This window comes from Chinchilla lanigera, unplaced genomic scaffold, assembly GCF_000276665.1.
Source record: "Chinchilla lanigera isolate Chin_1 unplaced genomic scaffold, ChiLan1.0 scaffold00080, whole genome shotgun sequence".
Taxonomy (NCBI): Eukaryota; Metazoa; Chordata; class Mammalia; order Rodentia; family Chinchillidae; genus Chinchilla; species Chinchilla lanigera.
In genome coordinates this window covers 862,382-883,405 of record NW_004955481.1, presented here as the reverse complement: position 1 = coordinate 883,405, position 21,024 = coordinate 862,382, and the positions used below count along the sequence as shown (strand labels likewise).

Below are 21,024 nucleotides of genomic sequence, written 5' to 3'. Positions count from 1 at the left end.
TAGGTTGACTTTGAGTAGTATGGTTAAATTCTAAAAAAGGGGCCAAGGAACCCCTTTTTGCCTTTTGAACTGGCAGCTCGGCTAGAGAGTAAAGGGCTCCACAGAGCCCTTGTTTTGGCAGACTTGGCAGTACAAAGCCCATCTCTGACTAGTCTTAGGGCTGAGGCTTCTAGGAGTGGAGATTCTAGGCCTACAGAGACCAGAGGCCTCAGGATTGATCTTGGCACCCTCTTGGAACTTGGAATAGACCAACTTACTATGCAGCCCTGGGACCCCAGTGCTTAGAAAAGGGGAAGAGGCCTGATAACAGAACCTGTAGGTCACCGGGGAGAAAGGACGGGGATGGGAGCCCCCACCTCCACTCCAGTCCGTAATGACAACACTGTCGAGTCCATTCTGCTAGCTGTTGCTTTTCAAGCCTGCAACATGCTTGACTTTGCATGTCATTGAGTGGCGGGTGTCCAGATTTCCCCTCCCCTCTTCTCCCTCCTTTTCCAGCTGCCTTCCCCAGAGAGCAGAGATGCTGTTCACTCTAATTCTGCTCCAGGCCAGGCGCCTTTCACTCAGAGTCTTAGGGGCTGTGGGGTTCGCCCACCTTAATTGTTCCCTTTACGCTTTCCTCATGCTCAGAGGAGAGAGTCAGAGTCAAAGCTGACCCGGTAGATCCCACCCATCCAGCCTGCTGCCTGTCACCCAGTCACTCCAGAGCTCCAGCTATTGCACTGGGTTAATTCAGAGACACAGTATTCCATGCTGGCTGGTTCAGCTCCTTCCTGGAGAATTAAGGTGAAGAGCATTGACCCAGGCTTGGTTGGGCCCTGCTTTCTGGGCATGAGCTTTTTTCCCTTTGTCCATCCCCGCCCCATGCCCTCTGCATCTGCCACCCTTCCTGCCTGTCTGCCTGCTGCCTGCTGCCCGCCTGGCTGAGTCAGCTTCTACCCTGGCTCTTTCCAGGACTGGCCCCTTTCCTGCCTGCTGCAGGGGCATGAGCTGGACTCCTGTTCCACCCCACCTGCACTTATCCCCTCCCTCTCTTCCTAAAGTCTCGGGCATGGCTTGCAACCCCTCACTCCCAGAGCCGAAGCCCCCCTCACTAAGTATGTTCCCTTAATTTGCCTCCTGGTGGAGCTGAAGGGCCAGACAGTTACACACATCCCAGCTGTGGGTCTGGGGGGTCAAGGCAGAGCAGCCCCTAAGGGGATGGGAAAGGAATCAGTTCCATCCTCCCCTCCAAGGCACACTCAGAGCTGGAGTCTGACTTCTAGAGAGAAAGCAGGGCTAGGCCCGCTCCAGACCATAGTAACAGGGTCCAGGCTGAACCAGGGCCACATTAGATTCACCTAGAAAACCAGTGCTGAAAGAAGTGTCCTCAGCACATACGCTCTATCCTCATTCTTCTTCACTCTTCTGCTCTCTCCCTTTCCCTCGTGGCATCATCCTTAGTCCTTTCATTTCCTGCATTCACTATGCTTCATCTCTGTGGTTCCCTGGACCTAGCAGCATCCCCCCCAAGGAGTATCCTGTCTCACTTTAGCTGTGGAAACTCTCAAAGGGCTTGAGTTCTGACCCACACCAGCAAGGCTGGCTGTGAAGGCTCTATCTGTAGTGGCGTAGAGTGTCCGTCTTATGCGGCTGCACGTTCATCTGTGACTGCCATGTTGGATGGTGGGCCTGTGTACCTAGTCACCATTCTCACAGTCCCTGGAGGCCTGGGGGCAGCCACCCTGTGAGCAGCCACCCTGCCAAGTGCAGTCACACTAGGCTGCGGGGTGTCTGGCTTTGGCAGGGCACATTTTTCCTCCTTAACCACTGGCCACCAGATCTAGAACCCCTCAGAAGAATAAGGCCTGTGAGCCAAGTGGCACAGGCATCCCTTGGGGGCTTTGATCAGTGGAGATGCTTGTGGGGGGAATGGCACAGATTGGGGGTTCTAAGCACCTTTGTGAGCATCTCAAGAGTTTGCTCAAGAGAACCAAGCTGAGGCTCTAAAGGCTGGACTCCTAGCAGTTCCCAGAGCTCAGTCTGTTGGTGTTCCTTCTCTTTCCTCCCTTACTCTAGTAAAGCAGGTGTTCCCTGGTAGTAAGATGGAGGTAGGCAGACACAGTCACTCGGTCAGTCCAAGTATGTTATCACACGTAGGAAAGACAGCCCTCTCGAGGCTTGGTGGAGGCTGGGAAATATCATTTCCATCTCTGGGGTTTGGCCCAGGCAGGCACTGCCCCTGTGGTTTTCTATCAGTGTGTGACTTCACGCTGCAGCTCTGGGCACAGAGGAGGGCATGCTACAGGGTGCATATGGGAGGAGGCCTGCCAGGTGTTGACTGTAGCCCCTTCCTGCCCTCAGATACTGGTGACATGATCGAGATGCAGGGCTTTGGGCCTGGCCCAGCAGCCTGGCAGCTGGAGCCCCTGTGCAGCCAGGGCCCTTCCTGCCTCTTCTGCTCCTGCTGCAGCTCCCCATATGCAACCCCCAGCCATTGCAGCTGCGTCCCTGACAGGTGAGTGGAAGAAGCCCAGATTACTAGCTTCTCATTCCTGTGCTCGTCTGTGTGCTTGTTCCTCTGTCCTTATACACTAGGTCAGTTGCATGACAGCACATCATCTGGAGTTAGGCAGAGTTGAGTGTCTAGGAGCCTCTATGTTTCTCAACCTGTTTCCTTACCTGTACAATGGGAATAATACCACCAACTTTCTAAGGCACTTGTGAGGACTTTGTGAATGCCTAGACCTGTGCCTGCATATAGTGAGCGCTCCTTCCCAGGGTAGAAATAGATCTTGCTGTCAGGCTGCACCTTTGAGGACACTCGCCACCTATCAAGGCACCTGCCATGTGGAAGGACCACATGAACAGCCTTTGTGGGGGCTGTCTGCCAGGTGCTCTCCCTCACCTGTCACATTATTTTTTAATCTGTTACTCCCGATGACCCTGAGGAGGAGTTCTTCATTTTCACATGAGGAACCAAGATTCAGACAAAGTTAGATGCCCAAGGTCCCTGGTAGCTGGGGCTGGGGCAGCATTATTGAGAGTGGGTGCCAGGGATGGGGAGCCTGCTGACATACTGCTAGGTTGTAAATCCTTCTTCCCACTGGCATCCATAAGCCCCAGCCCTCTGAGCCACCTTATTTCCACAGGTTGCCCCTCAGGCTGCTGTGTGAGAGCATGAAGAGGCAGATTGTGTCCCGGGCCTTCTATGGCTGTGAGTGTGTGGTGAGGTGGGGCTTCGAGGGGCTAGGGGTGGGAAGCACCTCAGTCACAGCTTCCTGGCTGCCTACCGCAGGGCTGGCCTACTGCCGCCACCTGTCCACGGTGCGGACCCATCTATCAGCATTGGTGCATCATAACATTATCCCACCTGACCGGCCCCCAGGGGCTTCAAGAGGCCTCACCAAAGATGTGTGGAGCAAGTATCAGAAGGACAAAAAGGTACAACTCTGTGGTTCAGAAACAGAGGCCAGGTCAAGGGCTGGGGTGGGCAGAAGTAGTATATAGTACAGCAGTGTGCTATGGGAGCAACTTCTGTAGCCTAAATGGGCATTTGAGGTAAAATGCAGTGGAGGGAAGCCAGGTGTGGTGGTGCACACCTGTAATCCCAGCACTCTGGAGGCTGAGGCAGGAGGATCATTGGGTGTTCAAAACCATCCTGGGCTACAAAGTGAGCTCAAGGCCAGCCTGAACTGCATAGGGAGACCCTGTCTCAAAAGATTAAAAAAAAAAAAACAAAAAACAGTAGAGGATGGGGTTGACAGGGGTAGGACTGATGGCCATGGAGTGACCCACATGACAATAGATACAACCAAAGGTCTGTAGGTATACATGGGAAGGAGCCAGGCTGGGAATTCATTCTGCCGCTATATTGCTGTGTGACCATGAGCAGATCTTTGCCCCTTTCTGGGCTCTGTTTCCTGTTCCATGAGCAGGGCAGCTATACCCTGGGGCACAGGAGGATGCAGCTACCCCTAAACAGGGTTTGCCATGGGATGGGCTCACCTGTCTGGGCCATGGTGACCATGGGGCCTACACAGTGTTTCCCGCTGGGCCCTTCAGAACTACAAGGAGTTGGAGCTGCTGAGGCAGGTTTACTATGGAGGCGTGGAACATGAGATCCGCAAGGATGTCTGGCCCTTTCTGCTTGGCCACTACAAGTTTGGCATGAATAAGAAGGAGATGGAGCAGGTAAGGGAGCCTGGTCCCATGGGACTAGGGAGACGGGAAACTGGGCCATGGGATTTCAGGGAGGGGGCCTCAGAAGCCTCAGCCCCTTTCTAGCTGGAAAGAAATGTGGCAGAGGAAGATGTTAGCAGAACCCTTGTGGTCCTCACCTGAGCCCCTCACTCTAGTCTGTAGCTGTCCCAGCCCCTGAGGAGGAGACCCTGGCGCAGCCTCCCCCCATGGTCATGGTGTGGTCTGAGCACAGGTGGATGCAGCGGTGGCAGCAAGGTACCAGCAGGTGTTGGCAGAGTGGAAGGCCTGTGAGGTGGTGGTGAGGCAGCGGGAGCGGGAGGCTCACCCAGCCACGCTCACCAAGTTCTCCTCGGGCAGCAGCATTGACAGCCATGTGCAGCGCCTCATCCACCGAGATTCCACTATCAGCAATGATGTGAGTCAGCTGGCTGGAGGGGCGGGAGACCTGGGCTGGGGTCCCCGAACCTTTGACACGCAGGAGTCCTGAGCATCAACCTGACCTCTAAACTGACTGGCATTGGATCCCTGGGAGGAAGGCTTAATCTGTTTGTGTCTCATTTTCTTAAACTGAAAAATGGATTAAGTGCTGCCCTGCTGTCTACTTCTGTGGAAGCTGTAGGAACCAGATGAGATAGTTCTGATAGTTCTCTGTGTTCTATTTCAACAGACTAGCAGGGAAAAATGGGTGTATTGGGATTTAGAGAAGCCCCCCTCTCTATGTAGAGAGAACTCAAGGCTAGCAACAGGCACCCCCGGGTTCAATCCTGGGTCCACTACTGATGAAAAGAGTATCTCTGGACAAGAACTTCCCATGTCTGGGAGGCTGGGGATTTAGCTCAGTGGCACAGCACTTGCCTGGCAAGTGCAAGGTCGTAAGTTCGATTACCAGTACCGGAAACCCCCCCCACCAAAAAAAAATAATAATAATAAAAGAACTTCCCATGTCTGGTTTGGGTTCTCTTACTGCTCTCGTGTCTTGGAATTCAGAGGCTGCATAAAGTGTTCTTGTCCAGAGAACAGGAACATTTATGGAGCAGTCATGCTGGTGTGCACTGGCAAGATCCTCCCTCCCCTATGACATTTTCTGTCTCTGGAAAAGTGACTCCAGAGCTAGTTCCAAGCATCAGTGGGTAGGTCTCCCTGGCATCACCTCTACCTGTAGAACAGAACATCTCTCCCCCTTTTTCTGGGGATTGAACTCAGGACCTTCGTACTGAGCTACATCTAACTCCCTCTCTTTTTTAAAAAAGTTTGAAAAAGGTATTCATTAAGTTGCTAAGTTGCCCAGGCTGGGCTTCTTCTCATCCTCCGTGTGATCCTTCTGCCTCAGCCTTTCCCAGAGTGCTAGGATTACAGGTGTGCACCACCATTCTGAGGTTTTTGATGGTTTCAGAATCGTATTCTTAGCCAGCACTTCAGGTTTCTTGCCCAGAGTGAAAACTATGTTAAGCATCCCTTTTGACCACTTAGGAAAAAAAAATCTAAATATGTCTTATTTTCCCATGACTCGTCCATGGTAGTGGACTTCTTCCAGTCAGCAGAGTATTTGCTTTTACTTCTAGCCTCTCTGCAGTTGGTCTGAAGGCTACCATAACTAAGTACTTTTGCTACACAGGTTTCTTCTCTTGTCCTGCTGAACATTGAATACCAAGAATATGAAAGAACTTGCTCTTCCTAAAACTTCCAGCCTATTTCCTATCCCCAGCAGTGCCCCAGCAGCCATGCCAAGACACGAGGGCAGCTCTCCTAGGCTTATTACCTAAGGCTTTGTAGAATGACACTCAGTTCAAACTGGCCAGGCGGTGTCAAAGCTTTGGCTCCTTTTTCTATACAGCAGCCTCAGGATGCCCTGGACTGCTTCACATGACCCAGGACTGGATGGGGCTGAAGGTGTTTCTCCCTTATTGCTTCACGTGTTTAGCTGGGTCTGATGCCCAGCTTGGCAGCCTGTCTGTTGGGGGTGGGACAGGAGTGTGAAGGGAATTATCTATCCCAGCTCTATTCCAACCCAGGGAGGAGGCAGTGGCTACAGCAAAGTCCTCGAGTGCAGGTCAGAGCTGCTATCTGTTCACTCCCACCAGGTATTTATCTCTGTGGATGATCTGGAGACCCCAGGACCCCAAACCTCTGAAGATGCCAGAGCAAAGCCGGAGCAAGAACCAGGAGTTGGGCCTCTTGGCACTGCCATGGTGGAGCAGCAGCAATCAGTGGAGTTTGACTCTCCAGACTCAGGGCTGCCATCCTCTCGAAATTACTCTGTGGCCTCAGGCATCCAGTCCAGCCTAGATGAGGGCCAGAGTGTGGGCTTTGAGGAGGATGGCGGTGGAGAGGAAGGCTCCGATGGGCTGGCCTCTGCAGCCCACACTTTTTCTGAGCCCCGAGATCCTAGCCAGGGGAAGGCTCTGCAGGCCAGTGAGCTGGAGGCAGATGGGGAGCTGGCAGCTGTGTGTGCTGCGGCCTACACTGTACGTGGATATACCCCTAGCACTGTTCCCAGAGGCCCCCCTGACATGCTAACACTTGGGGATAGGCTGTAGGGTGGCAGGGTGCTCTCTCCTGGAGGGAATACCAGGCCCGTCTCTCAGCATCCCCAGAGCACTCTATTCCCAGAGTACCCTGGGTCCTCTGTTTGGCTGCATTTCTTCACTGGGGAGACCACCTCCTCTCCCCATCGAGGGAGAGGCTTGCCAGCCTCACTGCTCAGGGCTGTCCACTCTTCCAGATAGAATTACTGGACACTGTGGCCTTAAATCTGCATCGCATAGACAAGGATGTGCAGAGGTGTGACCGCAACTACTGGTACTTCGCGCCCCCCAATCTCGAGAGGCTTAGAGACATCATGTGCAGGTGCCAGCCTTGGGGTGGGGAGGCTCAGCATGGGAGGCAGGAACCCCCTGTTGGTCTGTGAGAGATTTTGTCCGTCAGATACCCTTCTACACGTACAATCACACATGGCACCCTCTGTTGGGATGACTTTCCCTATAGCACTCCTCACCCCACCCCACTGCATTCCCAGAAGTCTTTTGGGTCTCTGCATCAGCCACCCTTCTTCAGGAAGACTTACATGTTTTTACTCCCCTGCCCCTTGTGCCAAGCTGTGATGGTCTCTTGTCTCTTTCCCTGAGGCACCGAGTACTTTGGGGGCAAGGACCATGATAATAACCAGCTGTCTCTCAGTGTGGAATGCATGGTAAATGTTTCAGTGTCCTGGAAAGGCTGACTTTGGGTACCAGGCTGCTCTAGGGACCTTCTCTGCAGAGGTCCCTGCAGGGAGGAAGGATGGTGCACAGCCACAATGACTGTCCCTGGCATTTCAGCTACGTGTGGGAGCACCTGGACATGGGCTATGTGCAAGGCATGTGCGATCTGCTGGCACCTCTCTTGGTCATCCTCGACAATGGTAAGGCGTAGAGAATGGAGGTCCCAAAATGAAGTTGGGTTGGGGTGATAGACTGGGAAAAGGAGAAGATGGCCAGGTCTGGGAGGGTGGGAGTGTAAGCCAGCCCATTTGCTAGCCTCACTCCTGTCTCCCTGTAGATCAGCTGGCCTACAGCTGCTTTAGCCACCTCATGAAAAGGATGAGCCAGAACTTCCCCAATGGGGGCGCCATGGACACCCACTTTGCCAACATGCGTTCCCTCATCCAGGTGAGGTGTGCAGCCACCCATGAGCCCATGACTGCTGGGCTTGCCCATCAGCCACATGGAGGCCAGGGAGTGTTCCAGAAATGTCCTTTATATAGAAGCTTAATTTCTTTCATTTAAAAAACCATTGTTATCCATGTTACAAATCAAGGAGTAGTGTGAGTATGCTTGTGAGTCTGGTAATGGTACCCAGAAATGTGTACAACTCCAAAAAGAATACAGCCCAGAGAGACAGGTGTGGTAGTAGAGTTAAACCCCCCCCGCCCCCCGACCCAGTAAGACCTGAGCAGCAGAGAGCAGCACAGCCTCACTGGGTGTGGTGGGTGAAGGTGGCAGAGAGGCAGCGTCAGGTTGGTCTCTCCCTCTTCACTCATGAGATCCTGGACTCAGAGTTGTTTGAGCTGATGCATCAGAATGGAGACTACACCCACTTCTATTTCTGTTACCGCTGGTTCCTGCTGGATTTTAAGAGAGGTAAGAAGTGTGTTAGTTCGCGAGGCTGTGTTGGGACAGTGGGAGAGTCCTCTTCCCCTTAACTGTACCTTACAATATGCCGGGAGCTTTGAAAAACTTCCAGTGCCCTTCCCTACACAGCCCCAGACTTACTGTCTGGGCATATGTGTTCCTTTTAGAGTTTCTTGGTTGTGGGGTGTTTTGTCTGGTTCAGTTTTGTTTGGGGATCTAGGGGTTGAACCCAGGGGCTTCACACTAAGCTACATACCCAGTCGCATTTTTATTTTGAGACAGGGTATCACCAAGTCATTAAATTGCTTAAGCTAGGCTCAGACTTGGTGTCCTCCTGCCTCAGCCTCCTAGAGTGCTGGTATTACAGGGATGTACCCTCATGCCTGGCTCCTTTTGTTTTTTCAATGATACTTCGGATGGATCCTGGGCACTCTGGATGCTAAGCAGGTGCTCTGCCCCTTGATCTGCACCTATAGCGTGGCACATGCTCTTAAAAGGATATGAAGTGATTTTATGGTCCAGCCGGAGTTCATAGTTACTACCCTAATAGGTGATGGCTGGGGAAATTATTTTCTTTTTCTTTTTTTTTTCAAACCAAATTTTCCCTGAGAAGGGGCTGGGAATTTAGCTCAGCAGCACAGTGCCTGCCTGGCAAGCACAAGGTCATGAGTTCGATTCCCAGTACTGGAAAAAAAAAAAAAATCCCTGAGCAACAGAAATAGTTGCCCTGGAGAAGTAAAGTGCTGATATGGGATCTGCAGGAACCAAAGAGAAATGGGCAGAAATAACTGAAGAGAAGGGCAGGGGCTTCGTGTAGAGTACAGAACATCCATTTTTTGTTTGGTTTGGGGGTTTTTTTTGAGACAAGGTCTCACTATGTAGTTCAGGCTGGCCTCAGACTTGCAGTGATTCTCCTGCCTCCAGACACCCAAGTGCTGGGGTTAAAGTCATGCTGCTCCACGCCTGGCTAGAACGCCCATTCTTGAACTAGGCAATATGTATTTTATTTTATTTTTGTCTTTTTGAGACAGTGTCTCTCTATGCAGTTCAGGCTGACCTTGAGCTCCCTTTGTAGCCCAGGCTGGCCTTGAACTCCCAACAATCCTCCTGCCTCAGCCTCTGGAGTGCTGGAATTACAGGTGTGTGCCACCATGCCCAGCAAAAATTAGTATTTTTATTTATTTATTTTTTTTTTTGGTAGCGGGAATCAAACTCAGGACCTTGTGCTTGCCAGGCATAGGCTGTATGTAGTCAGGAGAGTTCTACATCTGTTACTAGAGCTCTCTCTGCCACCTGGCTGCATCCAGAGACCTGTGGGCAGCCAGGCTCAGCCTTAGCGCCAGCCCTGTGCCCGGGACTGGTGAGCATCACCCCCTTACCGTCCCCAGAGCTGCTGTATGAGGATGTGTTTGCTGTGTGGGAGGTGATCTGGGCGGCCAGGCGTATCTCATCGGAGCACTTTGTCCTGTTCATCGCTCTGGCCCTGGTGGAGGCCTACCGAGAGATTATCCGTGACAACAACATGGACTTCACTGACATCATTAAGTTCTTCAATGGTATGAGCTGGTCCACCCATCCTGGCTGCTCCATCAGAGGCATGGGGGCCTCCACTTCTGGCCTGGGCAGAATTGGAGGATTCTCAAGAATACTAGGGTCGCTTCCCTGTAGGCAGGATGTCAGAAGCCCAGCAGGTAGAAACAAACCAGAGTAGTCAGCCACAGGGCCCCTCCCCAACCTGTTGCCCTCCTCCTGGCCTCTCTGAAATTATCTCTGTTTCCCCCAGAGCGGGCTGAGCGTCATGATGCGCAGGAGATCCTGCGGATTGCCCGGGACCTGGTCCACAAGGTGCAGATGCTCATAGAGAACAAGTGAGTGCTGTTTGGCCGTGAGCAGCAGCGTGGAGAGAAAGCCTGGGCAGCAGACCTCCTTAGGCTCTAGCAGGGAAAAGTTCAAGGGCATTGCAGCCCAGACTGCCCCACCCTCAGATGACCCTGCCTGTCCAATTATGTGCTAACAAAGTGATTGTGAGCCTGGGATCTGACTCCCGGCAGTGCTGGCCCTGTTGGGCACGACCGGACCAGGATGCCCTCAGATCAGGGCTGTGATGGGAGCGATCGACCTTAGGGAGCAGCTGCCTTGGGGGACACCTATTCTGTTCCTCTCTCAAACAACTGGGAATAGCTCCACCCACTGCCACCTGCATCCTCAGCCTGGACTGTTCCCTGACACTTCTCTCAAGCTAGCCTGGGGCCTGTAAGGCTAGCAGGGGCTGTGGTAGCCTGGACCCCACCTACTGAGAGTGGCATCCGGCAAGGGGCTTTGTGCTGTTCTCTCTCCTGAGTCCCTTTGCGGCCCTAATGGGGACAGCTACAACAGCTGTCCATTCAGGCATGAATTCTAGGGGCGGAGGACCTGAGTCACCTTCCAGGTCCTTTCCTGAAATTCAGAGGCAGTCGGATGTAGGCCTTGGGTGGGAGCAACCCACCTCAGCAGCACTGACACTGCCTCTGGCCACCTGAGATAACACCTTGTGCTTGCCCCATTGCACAGCACGCCGACGTGTCTCAGTACAGTGTCACTCTCACCACCCTGCCCTTGTTTTATGCATTAGATGCAGCCCAGAAACTGCATAAGTGACACTTGGTCAGCTGGGTGATTCGGAATGCAGTGGGAGTGCTTGCTTCTCTTGGGAACCCAGAGTGATTCTTTAGGGAGGCAGTCTTGTCACAGCTTCCTCTCAAGGACAGGCCTCTGAGCTTTGCAGCAGCCTATGGCCTGTCCCAGGCATCTGTCAAGTTCCGGAGGCGAAGGGAGTTTGGGGATGCGTACATCTCCCCAATTTGTCCCTGGTGAGAAGCAAGGCCAGCCCTGCCTTCCACAGGCCTCTCAGGATGCTGAGAGGTCTAGAGACCCAGAATCCCCTGAGAGGAGCCACATTTGCAGGGGTACCAGGAGTGCTCCAGCTCCTGACCTGAAGCCTAGGCATGCTGCTTGCTGTCATCCTGTCCCTCTACATCCTAAACATGCTAGGCTCCGCCCCTGGGATCTGGAAGCCACACCTGGGCTTATGACCTGCCCAGCAGTCACCAAGATATGCACACTTCCTGCCTTTGAAAAAAAAAAAAAAAGAGCAAGGGGCCAGCTGCCCTTCCGCATCCAGCACATCCTTCCCAGCCCATCTCTGCCCAGGCACTGCATGGCCTGTCTGGGGGCCAGCCTGCCCCACTGCCAGCCCCTATCATCCGTGAGTCCTTGGCCTCCACCAAGCACAGGTGGCCGTTGTGTGCCTGCCTTAGTGACTCAGTGGTTTTGTGAGGAGCAGAGTGTATGTTTTTTGCCTCAGAAACTATACTCTCCAGTGTAACAGACCAATAAACAGCATTTGGCATTGCTTGAGGCTCCGAGGCGTGCTTGTGGAACTGACACTCGATGTTGAGTTCCTGCGTACTGGGGATTTCTGTTCACTCCACAGCCAAACTCAGGGGGGTTAACTCCAAAGGCAGTGATGGCAAACAGAACCAAAGTTTCTAGGCTGGACAGTGTGGCTGGTCAGGGAGTCACAGGTGACATTCAGACCTCAGGTACTCAGTGCTGGGAGGAGGGGCTCACCTCAGAGCCATGATTCCTCTCAGATCGGCCCGCTCCTGTCTGCCCCTCTGATCGGCTGCAGTGAAGAACTAGGCCTTGACTGGGAAGGGCGGGAGCCTCCCAGCCCTCTCCATCCTCCAGGCACACACTCCCCTCCGGCTGTGGCTCCCATTCCCTAAGCTCTGAGATACCTGGGTCAGGTTGGGGTTGGTGATAGGAGAAAGGACCCTGCTGTAATTGGTCCCCCCCTCTCCCCAGAGTGCCACTGGCGACTTCATCAGTGGGCTTTAGGGCCTGTTGGCAACTCAGAACTGAAAATCCTAGCCCATGGCCCTAGCAGGCTGGCATGGGCTATTAGGATAGAATACAGATTGGTGGCAGAGAAACCAAGTGATTCAAGGAGCTCTGGGGCCAAGGGATTCAATGAAATCCTGAGGGGAACATTCTCCATCCCTCTACTGGTTCTGTGGCCCAGAGGAATCACAATTCCTTTTGGTGTGAGCACCAGGAAGAAATTTGAAAGGCCTGGATAGGCCTGGATAAACTAGGAGCAGGAGCACTGGGGTCTCCAACACCAAAGGGGCTCCCACAGCCAGTTGATGGGGCAGCCGAGGCAGGGGCAGTCCTCTTACGGGTAGCAAGGAGCAGGAATCACAGTAGGCCCTGGAAGCACCATCGTGATGGGGACACACCCCAGAAAGTGAGTCCTTGCAGAGTAGGGTGATAAAGCAACTGGATTCACGCTTGGGATTTTTATTTTCCATTACCCTGACCACAGGCTCCTCCTGCAGGCTGCAACTGCTCCTGGGTGGTGTCCTTTGAGTACAGGGAGGAGGCCTGTGCCTTCCCTGAGGCCCTAGCCACAGCCCTCTGATAATGCTGGGTCCTCACTGTGAGACCAGGGTCTTCGTCCATGTCTGCAGTGCTGGGTACAGTACTGGCTCTGAGTGGATACTCAAAAAGGGTCCTCTCTAACCCGAATCTTTCCTGTCAGCATCACTAACCGGCCAGTGGATGTGACCCAGCTCTTCCTAGAACTTCCAGCAGAGGGAGCCCAAATCTCATGAGTGAAAAGGGCTGGTGTGCTGGTGGGGTCCTGGGGAGGGGTCTGAGTCTGGATCTGCCTTAGACCTGGCCCCACTTCAAAAACTAAGACGCTGGGACATCTGTAGCTACCACTACCATCCTTCAAGGGAAACCTCCGATGCCAGCCCCAGGAAGAGAAGCAGTTTGCTCTCTTTGCTGGGACTGAAATGAAGGAGAAGCCAGACTTGTCTACAACCAGGCTCAGCTATCAGCTCCCTTAAGCTGTTCGCCCCCACCCAGCCTGCTAACGGGCGAGGCTGGGGAGACAAAATGCAGCTACGGGTACAGTGGTGTTCCAGGCCAGCTGGCAACATGGCTCCCCGGCCTCTGACTTCCAGTTTCTTCCTCTTCCTTAAAGGACAGACAACTTTGTGGAGGCAGGTGTGGTGGCACTCAGGAGGCTGAGGCAGGATGATTGTCATGAGTTCAAGGCCAGCCTGAATTACGTAGCAAGCCCCTGTCTCAAAAAAAAAGGAAAAAAAAAAAAACAAAGAAACAGCTTCATGGACAAACACCCCCACCCCCACCCCCAAACTTCCCTGCTTGCCATGACTACAGACTCTGCCTTTGTATTGTGTCCCAGGCAGTGCCCAACAAGGGTGCCAAATGCTACAGGGCAAATTCTGCACCGAGGTGAGATCTGACTAGCTCTCACAAGGTCCCAGGCAACCGTATGACTTTAACAAGTCACTCAGCCACCTCAAACCTGCTTCCTTATCAGCCAAAATGGGCTCGCTCCTGGTATTTACTCCACTGGGCTGTTAGATGAAACAAGATAATGTCTGTAGAAATTGTTTGAGGAAGTACGAAGCTTTGCAAATACATCAGGAAGACCAGAACTAGTCTCACAGCTTAAGCCATAGGGATTAGAAAAAGGCAGTCTTAAGTCTTCTTTTAAAACTTTCTGCCTGCGTCCCCCAAACATCCTGGACTAAGGACAGGCTGTCCCCTCCTGCTTCTGGCCGGCTGGCTTTTCCCTCAGGCCGCTGCCTCCTTTTGCAATAAAATGACCCAAATGCTGCAGGACTGCAGCTCCATTTCAGATTTCAGTGCAGGTTTATTTCAGCTTTATATTTTATTCCAGGCAAGTGCTTATTACATGGATAGTATTCATGTCTCAATACCTAAAGTCTTGGAGCATGAACAGCCACTAGAATACAGTTCAATAGTAAAAATACAATATGTACAAAATTAGGGTTTTTGTAGGTTTTTGTTTTTTTTTTTTTCCCACACAGCAGATGTATCCAAACACATAAAAATCTCTACAGTCTGGGGTCGCTACAGTTTGTATTTCAGGAAACGGAGACACAGTGACCGAGTCCTCACTGTAAACAAGGGCCACCTCTTTGGGGGTTGGGACCCTGGGCTGGGGGAGAAGCAGCTGTTTCTGGAGAGCAGGGGTTTTGGTGACCTGCTACACTCCAGGCGTTCCCTGCCCTTCTTTGGCCCCCCCAAGGAACCACCCTCCCCTCTCCCCGAGGTAAAGACTCCCAGCCAGCGAGCCACTCTGAACACCAAAGGTTAAGTACAAGCATGAGAGGTAAGGTTGTGTCTGTCTGTCTGTCCCAGGCTGGAAGGGCTAGGGAGGGAAGGGCCAGGCGGTCCCATAGGGTGAGGACAGATATGGTCCTAACAGCTCTCAGAGGGGAGATGCCCAAGGAAGGGCTGGGAGGTGGCTGCCCACTTGGGCACACGGCATCACAGCGTTCACAAACAACAAAAACAACAGCAACAACACCCATCGTCACCAATCTGGACATAGTCATTCGGCACTAGATTTGGATGCCCCCACTTGGGGGGCGGGGCATGGGGGAGAGTAGGTGGATGATGAGGTATCTGTGCGGCCGGAGGGCAACTGGCCAACAGGGTGGTTTGAACTCTGGAACTGGCCTCAGGACGCAGGGAGAGGCGAAGGGGGCGGGGCGGGATCCCCAAAGTGCTCTGACTGCCGGCACCAGACTGCTTTCCACTGTCACAAGGACAGTGAGACCAGCCCCCAGAGCCACGATGTCAGTGGAGGTGGCTGCAGCTACAGGAAGGCAGCCAGCTTGGGGGGCTGAGGTGGTTGGGCTGGGGCAGCAGGGTGGAGACCTCATCTTAGGTTGCCCTTTCCCCACCTCAGCAGAGACAAAGAGACATCCCCTGGGAAGTCTCCAGGAACAGGAAGGAACTGGGAGTTCTCTGGCCTCTAAGGAGTCCTTATTTTCAAGAGAATGTGTTCAAGACCTTTGCAGGCCTCCTCAGTGCCTGCCAGCAGGGCACTCCAGAGGATCCTGAGTTCTCCCCTCCTGGTCCCCTTGCCTACCCCCCAAAAGTGCAAACTCCACATCTAGAACACTGGCTTCCTCCCCCTACACTGAAAGGCCATTGGTGAGTGTCCGCTGGGGGGCTGAATGTGCATGCGTGCGTGTAACTGAGTGTGTCTGACACAAGGCCACTTGTAATAAATATCCACATAAAAAGCCAAAGCAGTCTGCAGAGGCAAGGACCACAGTGCCCCCCAGGACAGGGCCTCTCACATCCTACCCCAAGCTCAGCCCTGTCCTCGACCCAGCTAAGGCCCTTATACCAGGGAAGGACCTTCAAACCTGCCCACTGCAGAAACGGGTATCTAGGGAAGAAGGTAACACAAGCAGAGCAGGAGCCACCCCTCTTGATAACCCCCGACTTTAGCCCACCCCCTCTCTACAGGCTCTGTTACTGGAGGGGCTCAGGGATTCCGCACAGCACCTGCATTGTAACCTCTCATGTCTCAACAATGTGGCTTCTCAGCTTCTGGGACCAGGTCCCGTTCTGGTCCCAGCCTCCCAGGCTGAAAGAGAGGTGCCCATGGCCTCATTCCTTGGGGAAATGTGCCACACTGAGCAGAAATCGAGGAACCAGGACAGTGAATACCAGACAGCACCTCTTCACCATCTTGTAGAGGTGAAATGCCACACCTAAGGACTGGGACAGAGGTCCAGAGCAGTGCTCCTCCCAGGCCAGGCCCAGGCTGCAGGGACAGTTGGGAAGCATGCCAAGCTCCACCTTCCTGAGCTCCAACCTCAGCCTGCCCTCAGGAGGCCAAGAGTCCAGCAGCAGGGGTTGGGAAGCTTGGCAACAGCTTGGCATTTGTTTATTGTTGATAGAGAACTGTTTTAAGTAGTTTCTACTGTAACAAAGCACAGTGACTATGCAAGCCTGGGCACCCACTTAACTGGGCAAAACTCCAGACCAGCCACCTCCTGGGATCTGTCACCGGTACTCAGAGCAGGACCCCTCATCAACCCATCTCCACCCAGCGTTCTGGCCAGGTGGCTTCTGTTGTGCCCCCTGCTCCCCATCCAAAGGCCTAGAACACTGAGGCTGGAAAGGGGAGGCCTGGGCACTCAGTCACCTCACCAGACACAGCAATAGCAGCAGCAGCAGCAGCAGCAGCAGCAGCACAGGAAGGCGGGCAGGGTGGGGAGAAGCCAGAGAACATGACACCACTTCGCACTGATTTCAGGGTACAGGATAGGGAGGCAGGAGCGGCAACGGAGCTGGCACCAGGTTGGACAGGTGGCATGTCCGTGAGCGTCTTCATCATTTTCTCAAGTCCTGGGGCAGCAGGGTAACCCCTGCCCTGCACCCAACTCCCTGGGGGGCCCCTCCCTCCCCTGGCTCAGAGTCTCTGCACCCCCTTCCCCTAGGAGGCCTGGGGGTGGTGTGGGTAGGGCGGGCATGGGCCTGGCTGGAATGTGTGGAGCTGGTGGGTGGGAGAGGGGGGACAGGTCCCCCTCCTTGCCCCCACTGGGGGCCTCTGAGTGGCCTCATCCTCAAGCCAGCTTGAGCGTGCTGACTGGAAAGGAGGGCATAGTGACCATCGTCACAGGGTTGAGCACTGTCTGGCCCACCAGCTGGGGGTGGTGCACCACCTGGGCCCCCACAGCTGGCTTCGCCATGACGGTGGCTGGGGGCCCCAGCCCGGCTGTGCCATTCACTTGCTGGTGTGAGAGTGTGTGGGCAATGTGGCTCACCGCCACGGGCTGGCTCACCGCCACAGGCTGCGGGTACAAGGGCAGCTGCGAACCGAGGTGGGCCACATGGTTGAGGGTGGCAGGATGCACTGTGATGTGGCCAATGGGGGGCGTGGCAGGTGCCAGCTGCACAGCAGGGCTGGGGGCCGAGGGGGCGATGTGGGCGATGTGCTTGCCACCCGGCCCCTGGAGAACATGGTTCACAGTCTGAATGACTGAGGCATGGGTGGTAGCTGTGTGGGCAATGACCGTGGAGCCACCCCCGGCCGTGGCCACCAGATGAGCAGGCGCCGGCACCAGTGTCTGGGCTGGGGCGGCCGGTGGGGGAGGAGGGGCTGGCAGAGGGGTCTTCTGCGGTGGAGGCTGCTGCTGTACAGGCAGATGGGCAGGAGACAGTGCCACTGGGTGCGGGTGCGGGTGCGGGTGGGGAGGCAGAGGTGTTGGGGTGGCACTGGGGGGAGGCAGGGCCGACTTCAGCAGCTCCGGCTGGGGACGATGGCTCAGCTTAGGTGGGCCCAGGCCTGCCCGGTCCTCCTCCATGTCCTCGTCTATGTTGTCCTCACCTTCTGTGGGGAACATGGGCCAGGGAGCGGGTCAGAAAGGCTTGGGGAACAAGTGGTTAGAGGCACAGATGCCGTGGGGGGCGGGGGATGTAATGGGGATGGGCAGGGGATATATCTTCTAGCAGGCAAAAACCTAGACAAGGGACAAAGGCCAAGGGACAAAATCCCTTGGGGGGATAGTTTCTGAGGGTGGTGGGATAGTTTCTGAGGGTGGTGGGAAGAGTGTCGGGGCCAGGGCTCACCAGAGGCTGTCGAGGTGGAAGCCTGGTCATCCTCAGGCTGGCCCGTCTGTCGGAGCACACGGTCGATCTCTAGCACGTCCATCCACTGGCTCAGTTCGTGCTTGAGCTCTGCCAGCCGCTGCTGTGTGGCGATCTTCTCCCGTGCCAGCCGCTCCATCTCATGCTCATACTCCTTCTCCTTCCTCTTCAGGGACTGGGGACAGGGCAGGGACAACAGGACGCTATGAGGAGCAGCAGCCCATCAAATGTCAAATCCCATCCCCGACCTGCCAGCCCACATAGACCCGTGTGCGGCGACCAGGGGAAGGGACAACAGGACACTCAACAGAGGATGCTGAAGACCATGCCCGCCTCCTACTCCACGGCTCTGCCCAATGAGGCCCGGTGCCCTAGGCATGACGGGCTCTTAGGCAGGTGCACAGATCCAACCTAGTCCTGATCCAAATACGGGGTCCCCCCTACACATCTTGTATTGGTCCTGAGGGCTTCACCACCTCAAGGGAAGACACTGCCCCATCTCCTCCTCCTCACATTCAAGGCCTCTCTCACCATTCACTCCATTCCAGTCACCAACGTCCCAGGCGTCCTTCTTTCTGTTCTGCAAAGAACCCCAAACAATCCTGCACGTCTCTCCACCTAACTACTCACCTGTCCCTGTGCCATGTACGTCATCACTGGAAGACAAACCCCTCAACTCTGTGACAGCATCCGGTCCCTCCTCTCTTCTCCCTGACTGCCTCCATCTCTTTTCCAGCAGCTGCTGGCTTTGTACCCCTTTCTGACATCCGGGCTACTCCCCATGGCACCCACCTGCATTGCCTGTCAGCTACAACGGTAACACACCGCTCCCTACAGAATACCTTCCCATGGACTCCCCAGCATGAACCCCCAACCGTGGAATGTGGCCCACTGTCCAGTAAGAAATGAGCTCAATAGCACCTACTGACTCCCTGCACCCCTGGAGAGTTTTCTGTCCTCATCCACAAGTTTCAGGTCAGCCCAACCTACCACACCAGTGTCACCCACTTCCCCCAGAACACACAGGGTGCAGAGTGCTAGGTCTCCACACTGGGGCGTCACTCTTGTTTCCTCTCTGACAGGCTCAGCAGCAGCTCCAAAAAGGCAGCTCTGGTCTCACCTCTCAGCTCCCGTCCACACAAAAGTCCTGACTGATACCTGATGAGCCCAACTCTTCCACATCTCACACACCTCCCTCCCTATGGGTCGCTCTCCTCACCTAGGCATGCTGGGCTGCAGCGTCCACCTGACAGGGCAGACCTTCTCTCAACCTGCCCCTGAGCACCTAGTTCCAAGCCTGCCAGTCATGTCCAGGTGCACAGGCCACAGGCTCTTCTCTTTTTTTTTTTTTTTTTTTGGTACCGGGAATCAAACTCTGGACTTTGCGCTTGCCAGGCAGGTACTTGTACCACTGAGCTATACCCCTGGCCCATTCTTCTCAGTCCAAACTCCAGGATGTCTTAGTTTTTCCTCTTGGAACCCTGTCTGCCCTCACACTCAGATCCTCCTTCCTTCATCCCTGGGTCTTAAGTGCTTCTGCTCCAAGATCACTGGCGGCCTCCCCGGTCCTTCCTCAAGCTACTGCGTCAGAGCACGTCTTAGTACCTATACCACACATCTGAGCATGAAACAGGAGACCTAGACAGGGCTTGGTCAGACACTGGCTCATACAACCACCAAACTGTCTCATGTGTGTGTTTTCGGTATGTCCAGGTTAACACACACTGTCCTCCTGCACCCTGAAAGTAAAGGTAGACTGTTCCACAGTTAATTTACACCCCGAACCTAGCAGGACCCTAGCAGTGTGCCACTTCCTGGCGGTCCCACCTTTGTCCTGTCTCTCCAGTCTCTCCTTCCCAGAAACAAGAATCACAAGGACTCTGAACACCTCCGTCTCCCTGCCTGGAGGCATCTTTTCTTTTCTTTCTTTTTCTTTTTTCTTTTTTTGTCTTTTTGAGACAGGGTCTCGCTATGCAGTTCAGGCTGGCCTTGAGCTCACTTTGTAGCCCAGGCTGGTCTCAACTCACAATCCTCCTGCCTCAGCCTCCCGAGTGCTAGGATTACAGACATGCGCCACCACGCCCGGTGCAGCAGCTTTTCTTGAGTGGGCAACACTTTCAATCCCAACCACCTGCTAGGCCTACTGCCCCCGTTTCTCCAGCAGCCGGGACTCTGTATTTTTGACCTTACCAGTGAGACACACCTCAAACCCTTAGTGCGTGGGACACATAACCCAGACAGAGGTATAAGCTGTGACGCCATGAGCCCGGACACATGTGACACCAATCTAAAACCACACACAGCCCCTTCTATCCTGGGTTGAGTTCAACCTGCTTTTCTTATGTCTACAAGAGCAGGACCTTCCTCTGCCTCAAATACATACAACTGTGTGCTTCCTCTTTGGCTCTGCCTTGGAGAGCTGGACCTGACATCAGATGAGGCAGTATCAGCAACAGGCCCCTGGTGACGCAGCCCTTACTTGAAGCAGATGGCTAGGAGCTGGAAGTACCATCCTCAACTCTACCGGCTTGCAGTGAAGCCATACTTCTTGGTCAGGGGCCAAAACCTCTTCTCACCTAGTCCAGGTCCCCACAGCCCTACAGGAAACTTCCCACAAGGGCCTAACGTTAGACCATACCGCTTTTTTTTTTTTTTTTTTTGGGTGGTGGTGGTGCTGGAGTTCCAACCCAGGCTGTACACATGCTAGGCACACGCTTTACTCACTAAGCAATGCCCCTAGCCCACCTGAGTGCATGCCTCCTCTGCCTGTGTCTGTCCACTTCTGTGGGGCTTTCTTTAAATCCTTTACCACCTCCAACCAAGGCTACAGAGTCTAGCTAGAGACTACTGTGTTCCCATAGCCTCCTCCTCTCAGCACACTACCAACGCCCTCCTTCTGCACGGCTCTCTCCAGGACTTTTTTTTTTTTTTTGGTACTGGGAGTTGAACTCAGGACCTTGAGCTTGCCAAGCAGGCGTTTGTCCCACTGAGCTATATTCCCGGCCTCAGGACTAGATTGTGACTCTCACCTACTGCCTGCTGTCCCGTAGCTCTGCATGGCAATGCTCCTAACCAGCTTTTACTTTAAAAAAAAAAAACCTTGCTCTGGCTAGAGAAAACCTGGCCTGCACAGGGCTCTGTCTTCCACTTTGCCTCATTCATCCTAACTGACCCTACAGGCGTCATTTTGAAAATCCTTTCCTTAGCAACAACTTCCCTAACCTCCCAAAGCAAATAT

General features: G+C 54.1%; 2 protein-coding genes across 4 annotated transcripts in view; one reads left to right on the top strand and one right to left on the bottom strand.

Annotated features, from left to right (window-relative positions):
* Sgsm2 (small G protein signaling modulator 2) overlaps positions 1-11,687 on the top strand; it is a 35,608-nt gene extending 23,921 nt beyond the window's left edge. For 2 of the 3 annotated variants that reach the window (XM_005402594.2, XM_005402592.2), the window contains 12 exons: positions 2,344-2,497; positions 3,132-3,196; positions 3,278-3,423; positions 4,045-4,173; positions 4,415-4,597; positions 6,264-6,647; positions 6,905-7,029; positions 7,500-7,582; positions 7,720-7,829; positions 8,204-8,300; positions 9,680-9,847; positions 10,075-11,687. In XM_005402594.2, the coding sequence (XP_005402651.1) occupies positions 2,344-2,497; positions 3,132-3,196; positions 3,278-3,423; positions 4,045-4,173; positions 4,415-4,597; positions 6,264-6,647; positions 6,905-7,029; positions 7,500-7,582; positions 7,720-7,829; positions 8,204-8,300; positions 9,680-9,847; positions 10,075-10,163 (1,733 nt within the window). In that variant the 3' untranslated portion in view covers positions 10,164-11,687. The remainder of the gene's footprint in view (positions 1-2,343; positions 2,498-3,131; positions 3,197-3,277; positions 3,424-4,044; positions 4,174-4,414; positions 4,598-6,263; positions 6,648-6,904; positions 7,030-7,499; positions 7,583-7,719; positions 7,830-8,203; positions 8,301-9,679; positions 9,848-10,074) is intronic. The other variant, XM_005402593.2, reaches the window with a different exon arrangement.
* Positions 11,688-16,674: 4,987 nt separating this feature from the next.
* The window catches only part of Mnt (MAX network transcriptional repressor), a 14,193-nt gene continuing 9,843 nt past the window's right edge, over positions 16,675-21,024 (bottom strand). The window contains exons 6-7 of the mRNA XM_005402917.2: positions 17,769-17,961; positions 16,675-17,529 (exon numbers count right to left, since the gene is read on the bottom strand). Coding sequence (XP_005402974.1) covers positions 16,763-17,529; positions 17,769-17,961 — 960 coding nt within the window. The 3' untranslated portion in view covers positions 16,675-16,762. The remainder of the gene's footprint in view (positions 17,530-17,768; positions 17,962-21,024) is intronic.